At 39.1% G+C, this 25,865-nt stretch overlaps 1 protein-coding gene across 2 annotated transcripts in view; it reads left to right on the top strand.

The window, feature by feature from the left end:
* The window catches only part of NPAS3 (neuronal PAS domain protein 3), an 845,925-nt gene that overhangs the window by 713,516 nt on the left and 106,544 nt on the right, over positions 1–25,865 (top strand). For both annotated transcript variants that reach the window (XM_023514390.1, XM_023514389.1), the window contains one exon: positions 5,419–5,593. In XM_023514390.1, coding sequence (XP_023370158.1) covers positions 5,419–5,593 — 175 coding nt within the window. The remainder of the gene's footprint in view (positions 1–5,418; positions 5,594–25,865) is intronic.

Raw genomic sequence — 25,865 nt, 5'->3', positions numbered from 1 at the left:
GCAAATACATAGAATGAGACAGAGCAGTAAAGAACATCAAGTTTCTGTCAAAACAGTTCATAAATATTCAATAGCATTCTGCAATATGTAGGAAGTTATGAAGATGGTATTAAGATACCAGTAAATCCAAAGAAAACCTATGCTAATCAAGCTATCATATCTTATTATATTTTATTCTCTTATCATTTTATTATCCTTCAATAATACAAATGTGACCTCCCAAAAAACTACAAATCCTCACCTGCTGTGGTGAGATAGAATTTCCACTTTATCCTGGGTCAGGATTATCTAACCTGGATGTCAGGGTCTCATAGGAGATCTGAAAGCCTAACCTGGGAATTAGGTTTCCAAGCCACTTACCCCCAACACAGTACTCTCAGGAATGACCTGCTATTTAGATAATGCCACCACCCCTATGGGAGTGGGGCCTGGTTGCAGAAAAATCCTAAAAAGGGGCTTAACCAAGAGGCCCTTCTCAGGAACCTCAATGTCCTTAAATTAAAAAAAAAGAAAGAAAGAAAGAAAAGAAAAGAAACAATGTCTTAGAAAAGGCTTAGTTGGGACATGTGACCTTAAGCGGTGGGTCTTAAATAACCTCTTTTAGGAGATAGGAATAAAACAAAGTTGATTTTTAAGACTGAAGCATTTTTAAAGAAAGAACTTAAAAATCAGTTTTGTGATCATCCTTTATAAAGGTATGCTCTTCCGTTGTTCCAGTATGGAGATGACTTACACCATCACTGCCTGCTTCTCATTTCTACCCAATCCCTTCCATCAAAGAAGCGCTGAATTCAATGAGTTGCACTGTTAGTACATTGCTGTAGTTAAAAAGTATTGCTCACTCCAGGGGGCCACGCAAAGGCTATTGACATGCTTGCTTGATGTATGAAAAGACAAATTAGTCCCCCATCCGATCTACCAGCAGGGTACAGTGACCTGACATGGAAAAGTCAACTCAAACCACTGTATAATATATTTACATTTTTTTTTTCCCAGGAAACTTCAGAGTTACCAAATCAACTGTGTCTAGCGTGCAAATTACATGCAAGCTATGAGAACGTGAAATAAATTTGAGGATGTCTGTGTGGCTTAGCCTGACTATAGGTTATGCCAGATGGCACCAGAAGCTGTGGTTTGTCCCAAAGGCATCTGTAGTAGCACTGGGCAGGGGAAAGGCAGGGAGAAAAGAGTTTAAACAAAATGCTGTTTCTGGATGTGATTGACTTTTTATTTCTTATTGCCTATCTGCTGCCCGTGATCCACTCTCAGCTGCTTTGTAAGTGGCAATGTGAGAGTCATTTTTCTGGGAGAGTCATCACCTGGAGTAAAGTTGGACCAAGTGGGGAGTTTAGAAATGGTCGTGATTCCTTCTCTTTCTTCGACTAGAGAAACAATTCAAAGACCCTTAGGTCTATTTCTTAAGTTTAATAAACAAAACGTGGCTATTTTTTAAAATCACTTTATAAAATGATTAAGTTTGCTATAAAATGAAGAGGTTCTCACATTTTGCCTCAGAATGCATTTTGCACCAATTGGGGCGCTCTGTTAGGAGAGAACAAAGGTTTACCTTTCCGCTAGGTAGATCATAATTCAGGATTGGAGACAGGATAGGACCGCTAGCTAACATAAAATGAAATTTCTCGAAATTTCTACCATTGGTGATCTAAAGGAATAGTTAAGAAATAATTTCTGTGGAACTATGTTACAATTCAGATAAGGAGGTCATAGGGGTACGTGAGTTGGAAGTTACCCAGTTAAACCCAGTTGTGCCATAGATTGGAAGCAACATGGGTTATGAAAGATGGCCACTATTCTTTAACAAATTTTTTTAAGACTGCCCTTTTCTAACATTTGTACAGTCCTATCCTCAGTGAAATTCCAGGAATTATTGGGAATGACTATCTTAATGGTGCTAAAGTTTATTTGTTATAATAATAATGGCATTAATAATGTAAAAGAACTAATGTAAACTTGTCTGAATTAAATACAAATAAAGCCCCCAAAATTTTCAGGTGTAAAAAGCATTCCTTTATTCATTCAACAAATATTTTTGATAGAGCTACTAAACACAAGGCAGTGGTCCTGGTTCTCAGTGGGGAAATGTTTGGAAGAGTTGGTAACTAGAGATTTGAAAGCACCTAATTAGCATTAGACTGGAGCTATGTTTCTTTTTCCTACTTACAGTGAACAAGAAGTAATGTCCGTTCATCAAATAAAAAATTCCAAATCTTAGTTTTTGTAGTCTATTTTGAGGCACAGAATTTAGTGACAAGAAACATGAGTTCTAGTCATGAGATTAAAATAAAAATCAGACAAGCGTTTCATGAGAAAAATGGTGGACCAAGATTTAGTCCAGAGGACTCACAGCCCTGCTTCCATCACAAAACATCTGGGTACACTTGAAAAACCATTTTAACTTCTGAGAATGATGGAAGTTAAGATGGTTAAGTTAAGTTAACTTCATCTGTTAAGTAAGGGGATAAGAATGGAGGATATTTAAAGTCTCTTCCAACTCAACATGCAAACATAAGCACCTTCTTGATCCAATGGCAGAGCATCCTCCTCCTCCCAGGTGACTAAAAGACTCCCCGCCCTCCTGCATTCTTGGTGTTCAGTGTTATCCTGAGGGATACAGGAGCTCAGAGTGCCCTGCCAACTGTACTAACCGGGAGGTGGTAGGTCAAGTCAAGTATGCTTTGAATCAAATTCTATCTCCATCATTGGCTGTTTCAGGTATTCAGTTTCTTCTGTGAAATGAGGATAACCAGAGCAATTCAAAAGATTGTTATGAGGACTAATGAAAGCAAAGTACAAGAAAGTACCTACCCATAGTGGGTAACTGCTAATATTGCTATTGTTGATATCAAGGCTCAAAGCGTGTATCATCCCATGCCGATTAAACTGCTGCCCCAAGTGAGAACACAAAGTTATACGATATACATTGTGGGTATCATCCTTTCTTAGCCATCAAACAGCAGCAGGCATTCTCAGCCAAGAGACAGGCCAAGCAAGTCTTGTTTTCATTCTAGCTCTCAGGGCCACACTGTCTTGCACAATTCCCAAGGGACAGCATTCCAGCAGGTGCCAGTCACATGGGTTCAACGTGGGTGGTGCCCCGGGTTCCCACAGAGCAGCTGCAGCCATTTTTACAATAGTAAATTGACAAGGTCACCCAGCCTAGGAGAAAAAAATTCTCATGTCAAAGTCAGGTTATGACTCCGAGTGGTTGGTGCTGCCCTCTACACCATGTGTCCTTAACTACAAGACTAGGCTTGTGTCAAATTCTCGGTGGCCACCTCTCCATCATATTAGGCTGTGAAGTGTCTTGGTGAGGAATCCCATGAGACCCGTGGAGCAGAAAGTCCTCGCCCTGCCATAACAACACATCACAACTCAATCCCGCTCTAAGCGTGCCATATTCAGGGCGTTATTTTGTGGGAATCAGATTGTGGAGATGGTGGTCTGTTCCTCCTCTCCATAAGACTGGTGTACATGAATATTCAATAACCAGCACCTTCAGAAATCTATTTTATCTCCCACTTGTGTTGTCATTTTAACACAATCTGTGGTCTGTCCCAAAAGGCACATTGAAGTATTAAAAAAAAAAAAATCAGAGTTTGAGAAAAGTGACAGAAATATTTATTAAGTGCTACAATTGGACTCCCTGCAAAATGAGAGTGCCTTCTTCATATTTGCTAATCTCCAAACAAAATAACCATCAAGAAATATTAAAACACACATTTTATTAGTTTCATTTAATTTCTTAATTGCTCAAAGTCAGTTTACCCATTTATTACTGTGTGAAGTGCTTAGAGGCAAGGCGCACATTAAAGGGATTATTTCCATGTAATCCCCCCCTCCCAGAGGGTAGGAGCTGATCGCGGTGAATCCTGATTTACACTCTGTAACGATACCAAGGAGAGGAAACGAGTTGTAAAACGATATCGTCGGGAGCAGGGTAATACAGTAGGACAGTGCAATTTAATAGCAGGAGAACGCACCTCATTTTCAGTGAAAGTTATGCGAGCCATTTTCAGGAATAGCTATTAACCAAATCAAATTTAGATTCCTATTTTTCTAGCTGTACCCCTGTTAATTGATAGATGTTGAAGATCCGTTGCCTGTTAAGATTTTAATCAAATGGTATCTGTGAGTAGAGGTGATCATTTTACCGGGACTTAGAGTTCTGGGGATAAGAATGCTCTGAGTATCCCAGTATCTGTGACAGTTCGCCTACTGCCAGTCTTCCTTCTTGGCAGGAAAGAGTGCAGGCACTCAGGTGGAATTTGGAGGGATGCTGGAAATTACACAGGAAAGGGAAATGAGGTAAGAAGGTATTCTAGATAACCCCTGGGACAAGATGAAATCCTGGCAGCTTCCATGGTACATCATAGCTGGCCTGAGACCAGGGAACCAGCAAAGCCATTAGTGACCTGGGAAAGAGCTTTTACTTGTCTTGTGACTGACACATCTGTCCCTGTTGTCTGTTAGAAGCATTACCACTGTTCTCAAAAGGAGATAAAAGTTAGATTATCAGATGAGTACAGAGGTAAGGCCATTCCTTAGCAACTTCTGCCCCTTAGATGGCTCGAAACCCAGACGTGGGGATTATGCCCCCAGCACTGAGACAGAGTCCCCCCACTTCAGGCTGCAATGCTTCTGACATTTGATGTTCTTTTTCTACCTTTAGCATCAACCCAATTCAAAGAGTACACAAAATAAAACATTTTCTTAAAGCCCTCAAGGAAATTCGTACCATGTATCTTATTAGATTGAAGAGAAAACAAGCTGATACCAGCAGGAAAAAAAAATGGCTGCTTCAGACCCCAGCTGACCTCTTTTGTATGGAAAATTCTCCATACGATTACAGAGCTAATGAGTAATATTTAATGAAAACATTATGCCTTTGCATATATTCGTAAACAGCCCTTTCATTTAAATATACACAGTGTATAAAAACACATCTTGGAAATCTGTATACTATAAGGAATAAGAGCCTGCTATCTCTGGTTGTTTGAATACAAAGCCCAAACTTCTCCGAAAGAACACGTAGGATTCAGTCAATCATCCGGTTGACACAAAACATGCAAGTGTTTGATGACGCATAGATAAAACAGCTGAACACAAGGCAGCCTCCGTCCACATTTCACTGAACGTCTTGGCTTTCTGCAAACAGTGTATGAGGAAAAAAAACTGGGCTAAACAATTGCTAAATAAATAACATACGAAAAAGATCTGTCTCTTTCAACTTCAAGAATCCTTAAGCATTTGAAGATGAAGGACTTAGAACCAGGATTGTTTTCTGGGGCCTGAATGTATTTCCTTTTCTGCCCAGAATCGGAATCACTGTGGTGCTGAATGTGACACCGGAAAAACCAGTGACACCTTTCTCTCCCTCTCTTTCTCTTCCCCCTCTAGGTGGAGCTGACAGGCAGCAGCGTCTTTGACTATGTCCACCCGGGGGACCACGTGGAGATGGCGGAACAGCTGGGCATGAAGCTCCCGCCGGGGCGGGGTCTCCTCTCGCAGGGCGCCGCTGAGGACGGAGCCAGCTCAGCGTCCTCCTCCTCTCAGTCGGAGACCCCTGAGCCAGGTGGGAATTGCAAACCCAATGTGTGGCTGGGTCAGAAGGACCTTCGCCAAATGAGTGTGCTCAAGTTACCCGTGCGAAGAGACTATAAATAGATCGAAGGGTATTTAACAATTCCGTGCAGCTTGCAGCCCCATGCAGTAATTAAATAAGGGAGAGATTTGAAAATAAGGAGACATTTTAATAAGTATAATCCAGAGATCTAATTTCAATTGAACAATACATACAGAAAGTACTAGTTCCTTTCAGTTCCCTCTCAAACTACTGGACGGAAAAGCTCCTGATTTGGAACACCCTCTTCATTTTATTGTTACCATGGCTCAGTGTAATGCATTTATTTATTATTCAGCAAAGTCTATAGCAGAGGCATTTTAAATATTCGCTGGTGTAGAATTAAAAGTATTAGGGCCTTGCAGAAATCTTGGTTTCTTTATTTCTTTTTTTTTTTAAGCATCAGAAGGTACTTGAAAGATGTGAACAGATAAATTAAGGCTAAAAAGAAAACAGAAATGGCTACATTTTAAACTGCCTTTCTACCCTCAGTATTTAATTAGATCAATTGTATAGAGGAATGAACAGAGGTGACATTCCTCATTGGGATTCCTTCCAGGACTCTTATAGACTTTGCATTCAGAATGTTCCCATTTTCATTGTGTTGTACTGATGATAATTTAAGTATTAGGGGAAAATCCATTTATAAATTAAACAAAATGACTTGATATCCATCAGTCCCCTAGTTCATCAAGCTGTTCAAACACGGGGAAGATTGGCTGGTCGGCCTGGGTCTTCCGAGAGCGCTGGTAATTAGATCTGCGAAGGATTTATTCTTTGCTGATTGGGGCTTTAAATTAATTGAAGTTCCACATTTGTGGTTTTGTCCTTTTTGTACTTTTTTAGAGGAGATATTTCATATTCTTGTGTGGTGGAGTGCTTGGCCACGCAGCAGTGGTTTAAATGTTAATTTTTCTCATGAGAAGTTTAAGATTTTTAATGAATCAAGGCCTGATTTGAAGTGCAAAGTTTTATTTGCTTACTTGGGAAATTATTTTTGCACTCTTCAAAGATGCTTGTACTTTCCTTGATCTGTTGTTTTAAAACACATTCTCAACACAAAAGCGTCTTCTTGGAAAGGAAAAGAGAAAACCCTCTCTTAGGATTAATATTAAAATAATTCAGCATACTTCCAAGAAAATTATTTGGCCTGCCTGAAAATAATCACAATATGTTTGCTCATACACAAAGGAAAAAACAGATTTGCCTCTTTTGTAAATATTTTAATTCCATCTAGAACCAATCATATTTCCTCTCAGAAGTTAACTGTAGCTTCTAGGGCATTCATCATTCTGGACCATTTGTAATCATCCTTCTCCAATGAGCCCCGCACATGAGAAAAGGGAATATCTCTTGTTTACCCTTTAAAAATGAAAATAATTTTGTTCAGGATGGAAGTCATATATTCTTATATCATAGCTCATTGACTTTACTGAATAGAAATATCAGTGAGATAATTGGAATTGTTTTTTAGTCAATAGGATGTTCGTATCTGAGCATCTTTGAGAAACAGCACATGAAAATATTTTCTTACTCTTTCATCCTGATGTTGGATTGGGAGATCTTTGATTCCTCATGACTCAAACATGCAATGTAGAAGAATTCAAGTTTGTAAGACTCTGTATGAAGGAAGGCCTCGGAAAGAATCACAAACTCTCCCCTTTAGAAGGAATTTCACAATCCTTTAACCCAGCCTACAACATACGCAGCCAATCCTCTGCAGCAAATCCAGCAGGTAACCTGTCTAGTCTCTGGGAGAACCTACCCTGATCATGAATTTGGAAGGCTGCCAACCCTATCATTGAGAAGTTCTAAAAGTCACTCCAGATACAGAGCCACCATCCACTTTGCTGCATTTTCTCTCCTCTGATCCAAGGTCTGCCCTCTGGGACCACACTCTAGGGAAGAAGGAGTCAATCCTCCCTTCCTCTTGCCTTCCTCCTCCTTTCCAAGCCACACAGTACTAATTCCCCAACTCTTATTCCATGGGTGTTCCTAAGAGCCTAACCACCCTCATCACCCTGCCCTAGCTGTGCTTCTGTTTGCTGGTGACCCTCTAAAAATAGGGCTCTGAGAACTGAGCATAGCCCACTAGCGGTAACCTGACTAGTACCAGGCGGTATAGGCTACTGTACTTCTGTTAATGCAGCCTAAGGTTGGATTAGGTCCCCTTGCAAGATAAGGGACCCTGTCAATTCATAGTGAACTTGACGTCTTCCCAGAGGTACACCGAGGGTGAGACATGGGGAGGAAATCTCCATAGCCTATAAACCACCAGGGTATCCTAGGCTAGAGCCAATGCATATTTTACTATAAGAACTCTTGATAAGTCCCATGGCTTCTATGAAAACTAGCATGAATAAAACAACTCCAGGTACATTAGTGGAATCAGTTCTCACCTATTGTTCATTTGGGATAATAGAAAAACGGTTATCTCCTTCCTCTGTTACTGTTCTTCTCTCCTTAAGTTCCTCCATGAGTGAACATTGAAGTCAGACTGAAAGGCACTGTGGGTACGTGGGTTTTCTCCCTCTGCCGGTACCAGCCTTCCTTTAGCATCCTAAGTAGTGACACCAAAAACTCTGCTTTCCACGTCACTCAACAACTTGGGCTCATTAGCGACACTCACATCAGAAGAGGCTCTCTTCCTTGATGGCGAGTGCGGCTCTCACCACTAAAGCACATTAAGCTACCTTAGCCCTAAAAGTCTGTAGTGTATTTTCAATCTCTGGCTTAAAAAAGCAATTAGATTGACAGCCCCAATACGGAAAAGCAGCACAGGGCGCTACCTTGAACGAAATATCTTCACTAATGCAGATGATCGCTCCAAGGGAATGACTTACAAAGTTCATGTCAGGCACTACATCCCAAAGCTGCTTATGTTTCTTAAAAGCTGAAAGAATTTTAACAAGATTTCTTAATTCTTAATAACATGAAGGAACATTTTTGAAGACTGTTGTTCGTTGCATCGTAATCTCTTAAACTCTGATAAAACACAGATTCTTTTTTAAATAGTGGTTTAATTTAGTTGGAAAGGGGATATTGATATATGGTTATTATGAAAATGAAAGGACTAGTAGGTATGGAATTTTTCAGAAGCCCCGATGTGTTCAGCATAGCATTACTAAGTGACTGAAATCTAAATAACATTTGGCATTATAATAAAAGGAAATAAGTGACTGAAGCAGCCTAGGAGCCGGCCATCCCGTGCCCTAATAGGAATTCTATTTCTTTGAACTGCAGCCTGAGATTGTCTTGTCTTAACTCAGTCTCAAGACAAAAGGGGCAGGAAAGAAGATCCGTTGATAGGACAGCAAATCCAAATAAATATTTTAAATGGATGCACACTTATTAATAGTGTCGTAAATATAGTATTTCTCTTAAAGAAATCTAAATTCAGGCACAAGAAAAATAAATAGGCGACCTTGTTTAAAAACTTCCAATATTCTAGAGTGCCCATTTAGAGTTTGATTTGAACTTTTTGGAAAAGACTACTCTTTGCTGTCCTTGCAGGTTCCTGCAACATGGGCAGCAGAGAACCTCTGGACACGCCATGGAGATGGGTCATTTTCTTTTTATAGATCTGCTTTTGTCTTTTCATTTTTTTTTTTTTGAGACAAAGTCTCACTTTGTCACCCTCAGTAAAGGGCTGTGGCATCACAGCTCACAGCAACTTCAGACTCTTAAGTGATTCTCTTGCCTCAGCCTCCCAAGTAGCTGGGACTACAGGTACCCGCCACAACACCTGGCTATTTGTCGTTTTTGTTGTAATTGTCATTATTGTTTGGCAGGCCTAGGCTGGGTTCAAACCCACCAGCCCTGGTGTATATGGCTGGCACCCTAACCATGGAGCTACAGGTGCCAAGTCTGTCTTTTCACTATTCTTTTTTTTTTTTTTTTTTTTTTGAGACAGAACCTCAAGCTGTCACCCTGGGTAGAGTGCTGTGGCATCATAGCTCACAGCAACCTCCAACTCCTGGGCTTAAGCGATTCTCTTGCCTCAGCCTCCCAAGCAGCTGGGACTACAGGCACCTGCAAAACACCCAGCTATTTTTTGGTTGTAGTTGTCATTGTTGTTTGGCAGACCCAGTCTAGATTCAAACCTGCCAGCTCTGGTGTATATGGCCGGCGCCTTAGCCGCTTGAGCTACAGGTGCTGAGCCCTTTTCTTTATTCTTAATGATTCTGCAATCTGGAGATTATGAGTGCTAGCCTCATCTTTTTCATAAATTTCATCGCCTTTTAAATGCTTACTAAACAGAAAAACAGCTCTTTCAAGAAATCCTTGAGGAACTTGAAAAGTCTCCCTATTTTGAAGGCAAAAAATAATATTCCTTCAGGTAGATCATAAAATTACTGTGCTTTTACTCCTTCTCTCTTCTTAATGGAGCCTGTGGCTCAAAGGAGTAGGGCGCCAGCCCCATATGCCGGAGGTGGCAGGTTCAAATCCAACCCTGGCCAAAAACTGAAAAAAAAAAAAAAAAAAGCGTTTTTTTCCCAATTATAAAATTAATTCATGCTCCTTATTAAAAATTCAGAGAATGTAAAAAACAAGGAGTAAAAACGAACCAACATCCCACTACCTGGAAATAACCACTGCTCACATACATACTCTACATACCCGTACAGATTTGTTTCTCTTCTTATGTTTGGGAGGATTTTTGGCCATTTTTTACTAAAATAAGAGTCTAACATACATACTTCTGGTAACCTGATTTCTTTTTTTTTTTCTGCTTTTTCATTTAACCTCACAGGTGTCTTTCTCTGTCATATTTCTCTCTTTGAGATAAAATTCCCTTTCTGTCTCCAGTGGTTTGTTTCCTACTAGCTAATAATCAGCTTCTGCTGAGGACCAGGAGGAACAAACCCGGGCCCTGCTTTGAGGGAATTCAGCCAGGACAAGGGCCTCTTGCAGCTTATTGAATGGGTATGAGCTCAGAGAGGGAGAAATCAATACTGCACCAGATCTGGACAATTTACCAAAATATATGAGGCAGCATTTTGGGCGAGGAAGAACTGTAGCTGCATGGTAACCCACTGGTCATCTAAAATACAGGGTATCGTGTGTTGTTAAAAGCAGCATCTAGCCTGTTCTGGGGGGTTAAGACAATGATTTTGGTAGTATGATCTTTATGCTAGGATAGCTATTCTATGTCCTGAATATGTTAAAGGAAAGAAACATTGGAACAGTAGAATGGAAATAATCTTCATCGTCTACTTGTGCTTTTATGCATAGTAAACTTAAGCAACTCCTAATTCTATAGGACTAGGAACCCAGTTCCTCTGACTTCATTAGATGACTTTAACAATAAGTGATAGAATTAGAGGAACCCAAGTTTAGGAATACCAATAAAGAATGTAAAAATATATCTGAGGATCAGATCAGTATTTAGTTTCAAAACTGCTTGGATTTGAGATACACTTGTACTTCTATGGGTAAATTATTCACCATCTGGTGTATAGTTGGGGGAACTAGGACTGTTTAATTTTTTTGTTGTTGGCGTCTTTGGGTATTGGTTCGTGTTTCCTATCAATAAACTGAATTTAGAAGTTAGGCAAGGGAAACCATCTTACTAACCCCACATCCAACCCCAGTCCCCAGACAATGTGACTGTATCTACAGCACTTTCTGCTGTACTGCAAATGTCAAACAGAAGGTGTAATGGATTTAATATTAGCGCTGGCCAAGGTGTTGAGGGAGCTGTTAATAATGTCACTCTAGTTATTGATCTGAAGCCTTTAAAAATCAGAGAAAAGTGAGAGATCCCCTACTGGGGAAAGGCATACAAGTGACTGGTTTTTATTGCTAATATATTTCTATGTATGGAGTGGCAACTTTCTGGAATTATGTTATCACCATTAATCTCTGTGAGATTTGGGGAGTCATTATATGGTAAGATAATATCATGAGACTGCTCAGCATGCTAATGCAAAAATATTGGGGCAAGTTCTTTTAGACACAAATGGGGCTGAAAACCTTACAATGGTGATTATAGCTTTCAGACACGTCCTCAAATGCTAAGAGCTTTATCAGCTCTAGTTTTATACTTGGTGACAGTGTTGGATCCACTGGAAGTTGTAAACAACAAACTGTATAGTCACTCCGATGAGCTACACTCTACTTTTATCTTTCTAAAACTCTGAACATAAACTACTTTGTGACTAAAGTTAGATAGAAATGGGTCTCATTCTTACAATTAGTGTACCTTTTCAGGAAACTGCTAATCCTTCCATCGGAATGGCAGTCTGTATGCAATGAAATTCTGCTTTCCATGGTCCCCAACTAATAACTGAAATTAAAACATATAATTTATGTTGAATGTTTATTAAACTGAAAACACGCATTTAATTCCTTGCCCTATCCATATAATACACACTCAGATAAAGCCATCAGATAACATACCACTGTGATCTCAGATGGATTGAATTGAAATGTGTCTCTGCTGCAGCTGTAGGAATGATCGGGCCAAGTTCACAATTCCCTCCAAATCAGCCAGTATTAACTCCTGTTAATACACAGGTATACATGTACATGACACATCTAATAGTCAGAAAGCAGCCTCACACAAACTGATCTTTTTATAAGCAAAAGAGACCATAATTTAGGTATAAACTAAGCCCTTATCAAAAAATTTTACATCCAGAATTATTTATTTTCCTTAACTATTTTATTGTTATTTTGAAATGAAATAGAAATTATCTTCCATCCTCTTGCCAATCCTGAGTGAATATGATACAAACACTCCCAAAACAAGCCAGTTCTTCTATGAGATCTGCCTTGCCAAACTTAGAATGACTTTTTCATGAGGGAAGTAGGCTATTATTTTAAATGTCACCTTTATCCCTACCTAAGCTAAGCAAGATCACCTGGCACTTCCACAGAAGGGAAAAATACTTTCCACTGCTCTCTTCTGGTATGCAAGGCCTGGGCACACTTATCACCTTAATTTGTGTATGCTCACGCTTTGATGTGCTGGTCTGTGTATGATGAGAACATTTGCAAAGCAGCTTTTTACTTCTAGAATCTTGCCTAAGGGAACTAAGTAAGGTAAAAATCCGTTCCCTGGCTCATGCCAGGCCAAGTTCCCATAATGCATAGCTGCAGGCCCAGGTATCCTTTGGGACCTAACACCTTGACTCATGAAAATCAGCATTAGTGACTCACCTAGCTACAGAAGGGCAGCCCCGGGGACTTTTGTTCCCAGAAAAGGTATCTCTCAGCATTGTTCTGCATGCCATTCTGAAACTAACTTTCCCTTTCAAAATGTATATCGGAGATTGCAACTCCAAAAAGTACAGCTTTTATATGAACTGATATAATAGTACTTACAGGGTAGTAAATGTTTTGTTCAATAATAGAACCACACACCTCTTATCAGAATACACAATAGATTCACTCAATTTATATGCAGCATTTTCCCCCAAAAGCCTTCCATTGAAGGCTTATAACATCGGTTTTTTAAATCCATTATTTTTAAGTTTTGTTTAAGATAGCTTTCTATGACAGATCATAATTTTGACTTCCCTTTATCTATAGTGATGAGGGGAACATTTTTAGAGTTTCTAAAATGAAACCCATGATAAGTTGTTAATGATGACTTGTTCTTCCTCATTTCAAAAAAAAAAAAGTAGCGGTCTTTGTCATTAGATAATTAAAAAATCATAGATTCTATTTATATAGCTCTTGACTTGAACAACGTAGTACAAGTTATTTGCTTTTAATGCATACCGTTGCATGGAAATGTCATCCCTGTCCAAATTATACCACTCTGAATTCTTCATCTGCCCTGAACAGCAGACGTACGAAGGATCAGTTACCCGGCATCGACTGAGCTTTGCAGGGTGCACAGATCAGAAGAGGCAGAACTGGCTGGAAACCATCGCCACCCCTAGTGAGCAATTTACTCATGATTGCTTGGGGAAAATACTGGAAATATTGCTTCTGTGTAAAGTTTGCAGCTTCCAGTAGTCAGCTCTTTGCCAAGCAGTTATTCCCAAGTATAGCTTTAGCAGCAAAGCTTACTCAGGCCACTGTGATTGTGATAATGGTTGGCATTCATATCCTACTTGGTGTAGGCAGAACACAGAAATTGCTAATTACAGGAGTTAATTCACACCATACCCCTCTGAGGCAGGTCAGTGTGATATCCTGGTTTTACAAGTGGGGGAAAAAAATGTGGAGTTTTTAAGCGGCTTGCCCCAAGCCACACTGTTTAGTTTAGCAGCCACGATTAGACTAAAGGGTTCAGTGTTAGGATTGGAGCAGGGGGGAAGCCTAGGAACTAGATGGGGAAAGGAGATAGGAGCCTGCTAGGAATCAAACCAGTAGAATTTTGTCTAAGAGGATTCTAAAGTCCAAAGGGAAACTCAGCTATCCTCACATACACATATAGTAGAGCCTCCATAGTTGACCACCTCCCTATACTGACCACCTCCTTACATTGACCTAATTTGCGTAGACCAGATGTGCCCCACATGTATGAGTCAATATAGCAGGCCTAGCTCCTTATGTTGACCACCTCTGTATGTTGGCCGGTTTGTTACAATCCCTTCCTTGGATGGTCAATGTACAGGAGTTCTACTATATTTCTCTTGGTTAAAACATCTTTTTTAAAAATACAGTCTCATACTTAGGACTAAACTCTGTCTTTTCTTTTGCTTTCATCCCTATCCTGAAACTCATACCACAGTGAAGAGTCACTGGCATCTGAACAAATTAGAGGCAGAATTTAGCCCGGAGTCCCTAGGTCCACACTGGTCTCCCCAGCCGGGAGCACAGCCAGTCCACGTCCGCCACTGCAGGGCTAGAATCTGTGCAGTGTCTCCATGCTCTTCCTTTCAGAGCCAGTCTTCCAAAGCAAGTGTGAGATGGGAAAGGAACAGGAAGAACAATGGTCCCATCCTGAGGTAGACATATCCCCCTCCAGGCATCCACTCAGGAAACACAATCATGGTTTTTTAGGACCCATGGCAAACATTGCTCATTGCCTACTAGTTAACAAAATTAGCTTGAGAAGAATGTGTGTTTTCTCCAGTTGTGGTTAACTAGAGTGAATTTACATTTAAGACCCAGATAATAGGGATTGTGTAGGTGATGACACGCTAATGTGTCTACCACACGTCAAACAGTAAACACTGGGGAAACGTAACAGCTCCCAGCCCCCCAGGATCTGACCAGTGTGTGACAGGGCAGATCACTCACATGCTGCAGGAGTATGGTGATGACACTCGGGACTCGATGGGTAAGGAGGATGGCATTGTAGCACATGCCACTGCAGCTACCAGAGAAATCCACTCCTGAAATTAACATCACAGAAATTAACATCACAGAAATATTGCTTCCTTGGGAAGAAGTTGCTTTGATGTATGGAGACATATAATAGGCCATGACTGTCAGAGTCGTTGATGAATATTATCCAGGGGTTTTTTTGTTGGCTTTTTTGTTTATTTCATTAGCCTAAAAATTTCCTAACACTGTGCTGGCCGCATGGCAAGTTTACAGAGATACTAGTTCCTGCAACTATTGCTCTTTCTGAATCTGTACAGAGTTTTAAATGAGATGGGCCCCCAGACAGCTTCCCTTCGACTTATGGGCAAATTTCGCTGACCAAATTCCAGGAAATTCTAGCTTTGAAAAACTGTTCTCTTTTAGATTTGCCTATTGGAGCTGTGACTTGTTGCAAATATTCTAATAGCATTAATGATATATGAATAGTTTTCATAACATTTTACCTGTACATTCCAATTACAAGAGGAGACGTTTATGAGTAATTTATTTCTCAAAATAACTCTACATCAAGAGTAGAGGTGTAAAAGACTTGCCTCCCACCAGAGTAAACTGTGGACCTAGGATTTGAACTCAGGCCAAGTTCTTGTTTGGGGCAGTTTCCTAGGTACTTACTGAGAACATGAGGGGTAGATGTCACACCTGCCCTTAGGAAACTGGTCATGATTTAGAGTGAACAAGTGAGAAGGGAGAGGAAAGATAGTGTTGTGATCCTCGAAGCAGTATCAATATGGCAAGCAGGCTGATTTCTTACTTTGAAGAGGAGGGATGACTACATGCCCTGCATGAAAACTGACCTAAGACTCACCCCCAGAGCACTGTGGGAGGGAGCATGCTGAGTGTGGGATGTAGGGAGGGGCCCTGTCTTCCTCACTGAAGCAAAGGATGGGCCAGATCAGGGAGGAGCTGGACTGCCTGGGTGAAGCATCTGAGAATGTTCTGAGTATGACTCATTGAAAAGAAAAGTGACCCAATGAAAATGCTATTTGATCACTTATGAATACGAAAAAAAAAAATCTTAATTTAAAAGGAACCTCCCTTGAGAATCATAGCGTACAACTACCCATACGTTCCTGAATCCCCTGTGTAACACCTCTGCTAACACCACTGTGCATCAGGCCCTGTGCTGAGCCTGTTAGATGCATTACCTTGGTCATTCTTTGCAGAATACTATGAAGATGGTTACCATTATTGTCCCCATTTTATGGAAGAAGGAACAAAGAAAACAATAATTAAGAAGAACTTATAAAATTATGTCATATAAAAGCCAGTAGATGGAAAATTCAGAATGTCAACACAAGCGCCTGGCCCCAGAGCCTCCACTCTTCATTAGTCCTCCAAGGTGCTTCTCAACAGCCCAGACTTCTGCCTGAGACCACCAGTAGGGGGTGCTCGCCATCCTCCCCAGGCAGCGCTGACTTCCCTATATCATTAAGTAACTTACATTTACTGGACTAGGTACTGGATCCTTTATTTTTGCAAGAATGTATAGGATATGTTGAATAGAGAAGACTGGAAACAAAAGAAACCATTTAAGGGACTATTTCTTAATCCAGAACGATTGAGTCCTTGCAAAGGAAGAAATGATGATTGAGAATTAAGATAAAATGTAGAAAAAGGCAGTAGTAGACCTTGTGGTCAGTCTTTGGCCGGGAGCTAATGTTTAACACTGTAGAAATTATGCGAGTCTTAAGCTTTCACACCTGATTAGAATTGATGATGCCATATGTCCACTCTGACTTTTCTATCAATTGGTAGCAAAACCTGGAAAATTTTAGAAAATTATATATGCTATTGATCATGAAATTTTAATATGTAAATTCCCTTAGGGTTCAAAGCTGTTCTTTATGTTTTATTCAAGTATATCATGTGCCTTTGGTAAAAAGTCAACCTACTGTTCAGTGCCTCTCACTTGTCAAAGACTATCCTTTCCAAATAAAAATAATTCTATCAGAAAGAGAATCAATAAAATTGACAGTAACTCTCCAGCCACCTTTTTATTAAAGATCATGTTAGGAGGGACTCAAAGGCATCTATTGATCCTGTAAATTATTGTTAGTCAAAATTAGGTAGAAACTAATCTTTAATTGGTAACATAAAAATGAATAAAAAATTCAATATTTAGAGAACCGCGTTCCGTTTCATGATAGAAACATAAAAGTGTAAAAATATCTGTAGTTTCATATCCATAGTTTAGATATAGAAAACATTCATTCATTCACTCATTCATTTCTTTACTCCTTCAGCCATTTATTGCATATGCATGGACCAGGCTCTGTCCTAGATCCCAGGATGTGGTAGTTACCAAAGATGGCCCTGATCTCAGCAAACTTATAACCATCCAAGCCACCTCTTAAAAGGAGTCAAAAGGATTTCTGTTGAAAGATTCCATTAATTTAGGTCTCATTTTATAAACACTTGGTAAATTTGCACATCTGTTTGTAACAGACCTGTTGGTCTTCTCTACTTTCTAAAATGCATAGCTGACAAAGGCTAAACCAGCACTTCCAAAGTATGTTCCTTGTCATAACTGCACTGGGAGATGCTCTTTGAAAAAAAGAATGCCCCAGTTAAATAGCATAGGAAAAAATCTTGATAGCACATTGTCTCACTGGAAATTAACGATGAATGCTAATTTAGTGAAAATTTGAAATTCGTGTGAGATCAGCAAACCTATTTAAAAAAAAAAAAAAAAAAAACTTGCCTTCCCCAATTTGGCTATAGGGAGAAACTCTTAAAATACTCTGGATGCAGGTGAGGAAGTTCCGTGCATGCTCTTGTTTCTGCTAGTTGGTGTCACTCCCTTTCTCCAAGACCCTCCTAATACAAGCAGAGTCACAGGCCAGCCACTCCGCTCCGAGGTTCAATTTTCCAGTCGGTTTGGTAGATCTCTCAAATATTTCTCATCAGTTCTCAGGGTGCCCTTTAAATTTTTCTAAAAATGATCTTCTAGATGTGATATATCTGAAAAGTTTTGAGACAAGAGCTGTCAGAACCAAGTTCCCATGTTTAGTGCAAGCTGGGCTTTAAAAGAAAACATGAAAATACAGTTTTAAAAAAGTTTTCCAGTATAATACACAAAAGCAACCCTGGGATTTGATCTGCAGGCCCTTATATCCCCTTTCACCCTCCTCTCCCTATTCTTCATTTGCATAGGTGGAAAGTCTTTCGCTTTGCATCTGCCATAGCAATACACCAACAGATTCTAATGGACAGATTTGATTGTGGCTACACAGGGCAATGTGCTGTGGCAATCAGTTACTAGGTTGTACTCTCTGATTTGTAGAAATTTTATTAAATGGCACTGCCAATATTATAGTTTGTCTGTTTTTTGTTTGTTTTTTTTTTTTTTTTTTTGCAGGTTTTAGCTGGGGCTGGGTTTGAACCCACCACCTCCGGTATATGGGGCCGGTGCACTATTCCTTTGAGTCACAGGCGCCGCCCTATATTATAGATTTTTAAAATCTGCATTCCGATTAACTTGCAGTTACCTTATAATTGAATTGACTACAAATGAAGATGACAATCCAAATAGAATTTTAGGACACAGTCCTTAAACTATTTCTGCATCACTTGCAAATATCTAAAGTGCAGAGGGCCTTGGAACCACACAGCCTGTGTTCATATATCCATCTCCTGGCTCTTTCACTATATATGTGAGCTTGAGCAAGTTAATTAACTTACATGTGCCTCTGTTTCCCTGTTATAAATATTTAGCCTTCTGGTCTACATTGCTGAATAGTGCAGGAATAATTACCTGTTGAGTTTGTCTTCAAGTTAATTAATATATACTGACATATCTTAAAAGGGTATTATGAGTTCATACATGTAAAATACTTGCCACAGGAGCATAGTACATACTCAGTGTTCAATTAATATTATCATTAATTCTATTGATCTAAGCATTCTCTTATAATCAAGTTCATTCCTATGAATAGGCTGGCTAGGGGGTAGGTGACAGGAAGTTGTCACCTATGCATGAAAAGCTTGAACTTGGGCTTCACTGACACTATCTCCAGTCACTTGGCTTAAGGGGCCCAGATTCTACTGTATCACAGTGCCCAAGATATGTGCTTCTGAAAATACATAAAGGCACACACCCTAAATGGGGTCCTTTTGTAAGGATTTCACTTAAGGGGAATACGCTGTTAGAAGTAGGTAATTTACCTTTCTCTAACCTCCGTAATACGTGAATTCTGTTTTTTAGATTCACGATTTTTTTGTATACTCACTTGTCTTAAAGCTTAACAGAAATGCGTAATTCCTATTCTCAGAGGTCCAGCCCACCCTTCCTAGATTCTGCACACTAAGATACGCCTGCTGACTTTCCTTTTCTAAAGCTATCTTGGAGGCTGGCCAGTTCCACTTTGGAATAGACCTTGACGTTGGTCTCCAAGGGCTTGCAGTGTCTAGCCTGGCCTATTAAAATGTGTTCTGCTTATGAACCAATGATTTAGCTGGTGAATAGCACATATGATATGTTTGACTGGTATTTTGCCTTTTTCTGGCTGGGCTGTTGTGATGTGGCTACAGCAACAACATGGATTATGTTCCACAAAAGACAAAGCAGTCCAGAACTGGGTGTTAGTTCTCCACAACCTGAGGCTCCTTTTACTAACAAATCAGCTTTGTTGTAATCTTCTGGTCTATGCTGGAGAGTGGGGTGGGAGCGCTCAGTACTGGTTTGAACTCTAAATGAATCAATTTATTTTGTGCAGGAAGACTTCAGTTCATCACTAATCTTGAAAACTAAAATGAGTGTAGATCTGGTGGAATGGTTCTGTAAAAGCAAGAGAGATGCCCAGATGCCCTGGCCATAGGTACTATATATGGACTTAAATAAATAAATTAAGGAACTCATTTCACATAGGCCACCAAGCAGTCATGAGATGTTAATGACTTTTAGTCACTGCCAACCTGGACAAAATTCAAGCCAATGACCTACAGGTGAAAGGCTCTATATATCCCATTACCAATCCCCTGAGCCATCCAGTCGCCCCTGACAAGGTATTTTATCATACTGAGTACAGTGTAGTGCAATAGTCCACATTCCTATACCATCAGAAAATCATCTTCTACTATTAAAAAAAAAATAGTGTGTGTTAAAGAGAAGCACAAAACCTAGTTCCTCAAACAAAGGAGCAATTTCAATTTAAAAACACTCTTGGAAGAAGGGATATATGGCTGTACACACACATATATATTTAGTGTTAAAGGACTTTTTTTAATTCCAATTTTTTCCCATCGTGTTTACTCCACTGCACATTTGATTCTGCCTCTGGATATTTAGTAAACTGGCATATTTTGGAGTTCCATTAAAAAAGTCATTAGTTTAAGTTTAACATTTGTATAAAACCGATTCGTTAAACCCGTGGAGCTTTCTTCCCTCGCTTGTTTTTAAGTGTCATAAATAAATGACTGAAATGTCCCACAAGACAAATGTTCTTTAATCATCTAATGCACTCATTTATCCTAAGCTTTAACCTTAGTCCTAAATTAAGTCTGTTGCAAAAACATAACTTCATCTAAAAACACCCATCAATCCTACATGGTTTTGATAAGCACATTTAAAAAACATAAACAATCAGACAGTTGTCAATCTGGGTGAAGCCCAGTCCCATTTAAGAGTTGTTCAGCAGTAGCCATATTTCATGCCCACACCAACGACAGAATTATAAAAGAAAATTGCTGATATCTCCTGAGAAGTTGACATTGTGACATTGCAGTCTAGGGGTTGGGGGTCTGGTTTAACAAGAATGTACAATGAGATCAAGACCAGACAAAAGATCCCATTCCACACCAGATACACTCTTTTTTTTTTTTTTGAAAATATTAGTAATTTGACAAAACTGTAAATACATTAAAATTTTATGATCACATATTTAGTAAATTGCATGCCATGTCTTTGATTAATTTTCATCTGTTTGTGGTCCTAAAAATCTGTCAAAGAATTTGGCTGCTCAGAGCTCATAACATGAGTAATGACCACCGAAAGGTTTGGCACAAGGAGAGACGAAGTGAAAATGTAATGAAATAAACACTCGACTAAATTGGGTCCTTAATACCTCATAACTAAGAATTCACATAATTTGGTGAAATCTTAGCTTTGACAGGTACCCGGTTTAATTTCAAATTAATTCTTATGGCTTTCATTTGCCAATGGCACCCCTTCGGTAGGGCAAAGCTATATGGGGGTAGGGCCTTTTTCCACTGGCTTCCTTGGGTCATGCAAAATTATTAACGCAGAGCCCCCTGGGGTTGTGGGATGCCACCCCCAGCCCCCTAACTGGGGCTTTAAAATTTTTTAAAAATAGATAAGAGCATTCAGCAAATAGCTACATTGAGAATAAACTCAAAAATTATCACTCAGGCCCTTCCTCCGCCACAATTTGTCAAATCTGCTGATAGGAAACAAATTCTATTCATAAAGATTTTATTTGGGGGGGGGTGCTCTTGTGATTTGGTAGCAATTCAATTATAGTTTTGTGAGATAGTGAGCCCGGAGAGGGAATCCAGACTGACAAGAAATATGACAAGACAGTTACAGAGTGTTTATGCAATTAAACTTTCACTGACAATACCTGCGGAATGATGAATGCGTGGGCGGAGGTGTGTGAGCGCAGGCAATGCCCCACAAGTATTGCCCATTTTTCATTATTATACAACTGTTCAGATCTTTCAAGAACAGCCTGAAGTGAGGTGGAAAAGAGAGTGCTGTTCTGCAGCATGTTAACCAAATGCCTTTTTTTTTTTTTAATCCCCTCCCTCCTATGGGTCTCGATGTGCCAGGTGATAAAAGAAACATCTATTTTAGAAAAATGTTTCAAAAAGATTAAGATTTACCCTGAGCTTGACATATATTAATTTTGGATACCAAAAGAGGTTTTTTTATTCTTTTTTCTGTCTGCAACTTTATATCACTTCCCAACTGATAGAATGGTGCATAATTAAACTGTTGAGTTATTCATTTTATGCAAGCAGGTGCAAAGGGCACTATAAAAGTAGAATTTTACTGATGGGAGATTAAGAAAGAAAGGAGAAACTTAAAAGCCTTTTGTAGAGAGCCACAAAAGCTTACAGACGAGATTAATTTGGTTGGGCAAAGTCTGTATTTTATGCCTCGGTCTTCTAAGGATGTATGACATCAGAAAAGTTGCAGTATTTCAGAGCCTCTAAAAGACACAGAGAGTTTTTCAGGTTAACAACCCTTATTTGGGGGCCTTTGTATGAAACTATCCATTTTTGGTGTGATTTTGATTTTTTTTTTAAATAAGCATTAAAGGACTCTGATGTCTTAACAAAAAAAAAAAAAAACTTTGAATTAATTTGTGCAGACTTTATCTTGGCAAAATCAGCAGTGTCCAGAATAACAGCTGAACTTGTAGCAAAGGAAATTCCTTTCAGAACCCCACACTTAGCTGATCTATTGTAGGGAATTGAGAGAGAAAAACAATTCCAGTGTACGGCACAAACATGCAAAGTGTTAAAGTGAAAACCACTTATCTTCCCTTAACATTTATACATCGTTTGGAATTAATGAGGTTTACTGGGGGGAAAGGCATTATATCCACCCTCCAATCATTCATTTACTGACTTTTGACCTCTGATAAGCTACTTTTGATATCAAATTTGTGTTTTGTTTTGCTTATTGACTGATGATTCTTGGTTAATGTTCTTATCCCTTTTGTGGACCCTAAAAGATCTTGAATTTTTATATGGAAATATTCAGTTGTTGTAATCAACCTTTGTTAGTGCTTTCCATAGTTGGGTCTAGTCCCAAAGTCAGAGAGCTACAGTTGCATGGCTACCTAGATGACTGTTTTCCTGGACTGAGTTTGTGGTTCAACACCAAACTTCCACGCGCCTATGTAGAGATTTTTATAAACCAGACTCCCATTTAGAGACTATGTTTATATGATCCCGTCAATTTGATACATTTAATGACATAACTGGTGGCTTCAATAGCAGCAAAATTCAGTCAACTCTTCTTGTTAGATGTGAGTTGACCAGACATTTCTACCAATCGATCGATACTGAAATCCCATAGAAACCATAGTCTAAATATGAATTTCTTATTATCATCTCTTTTGCCAAAAAAAGCTACATTCTGTTACGTCCAAAACAAAAGGACCTGCTTTTGTCAGATGTGATTTTTAATATGCACTAACATCGGTGGCTAAAAAAATATTGTTTTCACATTACTTAGGTGTTAAAATTACACGGTAGTGTTCCTTTATTTTCAAAAACCCAACCTAATCCTGTTAATTCAAAGTGAATAACAAACAGGACTAAGACTTTTTCCCAAGTTGTTACATTTATTCAACCTGCTTGTGTTTTGTTCTTCATCATAATTATTTCCAAGTCAAATCTGCACTGATTTCCTTGTGGACCCGCGTACCTCTGACTAACTTAAAGAATTGAGCTGGGATAATTCACACAATTCCTTAGGGGTCATGTTCACTGTTTTTTTTCAAGGACATTTTTATTACAAAGCTGATGAAATTTGCATATTAATTCATTTCTTTCAATTTTTTAAGATTAAATGTTGTCAACATGTATCAGTGCATGGCTCTGACAGTGCTGATGAAATGGGTCAGTCAAGCTTGAACATTTAGAGTAATGCAGCCATCTGCAACCCCCTCGCCCCTTGTGGAGTTCTGTGCTACCTTTGCAACTTGATTAAAAAAAGTTTTATTCAGCGCAGGATATTAAAACATTATCTAAGAAATGATACGTGTTAGTCTTTCCATTTACTCAGAAAGTGAATTTGACAATAAAATGGATCTAAGGAGATCCTTGCTGATTTGGAGTTAGTGTTCTGTCCATCTTAATTAAGCGACAGCCAAAAAAAGCCCCCCAAAAAGTTTTACCTTCTATGAAAGGAACGTACGGGAGAACTTGAGTTCAGTGTTTTCTCTCCTGGCATGATTTCATGGTCAGAGAAACTCTTCCTGTTCATATTCTAGGCAAGAAGTGAGGCTAGGGAGAGCTGGTAGAACGTCAAAGATCTGCTGTTACTTCCCTCCTGATGTCCTCAAAGGTAGACCTACCCTTTATTTTATACTTGGCTGATAAACGTGAGCATTCATTGGTCGGATCTAAAGCCTTAACACTGTTAAGGAGATCTTCATTTCTGTCCATATTCCCACCATGGACATTAAGCTTTACTGATGTATCCACTTTCCTTAGAGTCAAAACACATGCCTCCATCAGATATTCTTCAAACAGCAAGACCACCTAAATGAGAGATCCCTTTAAATGTTGCATTACCTTTCTTTGTGGCTTTTCCATATCATTCATTTCTCTGTGCCTGCTTTTTGGTAGACGCCTCTTTGTGATGTACATGATGTATTTAATATATTGTAAAGACCTTGTTAAAAAAAAGAAAAAAAGTTGCCTGACTATTGGGTTTGGGTAGCAAGGAACCCTACCACCACATCACTTCTGGCCATGCAACTAATGTGAGTACCACCACATCCTAAAAACACACCTGCTGTCCCCCGAGGTTCTTCTGGGGATACCTCACAGAACCGCATGACCCAACTTTACAACTCCTGTCTCTCCTTGCAGATGGTCACCTCTGACAAGCTTCTGTGATAATTCACAGTATTTCCGTAAGGTATTTTCACTGAATAGAATTTATAGGTAAATGCTAAGGAGATCCTTGCTGATCTGGAGTTAGTGTTCTGTCCACCTTAATTAAGTGACACCCAAAAAAGCCCCCCCAAAAGTTTTACATTCTATGAAAGGAACTTAGCTAACCACATATACTACTAACTAACATTAGAGACTAACCACATTAGAGACTGTGATTTCCAAGGTCGTTAGCCTTTAGTGATGTGTGTTCACTATTTAACTCCCAGTTGGAGCATTGTTTAATATGTATATAACACCATTAGCCAAGAAAATGTGTTTCCCAAAATGAAAAGCAATACACTGTCTAGTAGGAAGAGAACAATAGAAAAAGGAGGTAGACTCAGAAAATGGTTTTTTCTTGATTTTGAATTAAACTCTAAAACTCTATATTGGATTGAAAAATCAAAATCAGACTTCACATTGTCGAGCTGGAAAATGTCAGATATGAAATATTTAAACTGTGGAATACAGTCTTCGACTTTGGGTTATAAAACTTTAATTTTGTGAGTTGGTAGCACTCCAAGAGTTCAATATTTTTAATTCTCCAAATCCATGTTTATTAACTTTCAAGGTTTAAACAGTATCACAGAGTCTATTGAAACTAAATTATTCTGACTTGTGAGAGCTATAGGGTAGCTATAATTTGTTTTCTATTTCTACATAAGTGACAAAGACAAAAGAAAGAACAAATAAAAGGAATTGATTGCCACAACAATCCCTTTTTATCCTTCCAAATGACCTAAAACTTTAGCTGATCATTAGTGCAAAGATTTGAGCCTGCACAGCCTTAACTGTGGAGTTTTCCTGCATAAGTCAAGTGGCAGTTAATGAGAGGTTCCCTTATATGTCATTAAAAAATGACTTTCCTTATGTAATTGTTGAGAAATTAACTCTATCCCTCTCAAAGAAGAAATATTACCTTCTTTTCATCTCCTTATTTAGGAATGAGGAACTAGATATTCTTACACCAGTTTTGGAAACCTCTACCTCAATGTCACGATTAAAAGAGAATACCAAAGTCACTTGCTCACAGCAATAATAACTTTTCATCTTCTTCCCATTAGTACCCTTTCCTTGTGACTCCCCACATGCTTTTTTCCCTATTCCTAGTGATTGTTTAACATTGCCACTGTTCATTTGCTCATTTTTTTTATTCAGCATTTCCTCAACACCTACTATGTGCTAAGTAAAGAAAATCCTTTAATGGGACAATTGTGATTTCACAAAAGGTGCCCCAAACTAGAAGAGCAGCTCACACTCGGGTCCTGGTTCTGTCTCTACCAGCTGGCTTGCCTTTGAGCTC

This window comes from Otolemur garnettii, unplaced genomic scaffold (genome assembly GCF_000181295.1).
Source record: "Otolemur garnettii isolate 467f Iridium unplaced genomic scaffold, OtoGar3 scaffold00052, whole genome shotgun sequence".
NCBI lineage: Eukaryota > Metazoa > Chordata > Mammalia > Primates > Galagidae > Otolemur > Otolemur garnettii.
Note: the sequence above shows the minus strand (reverse complement) of the source record. Positions and strands in the feature narration are given on the sequence as shown.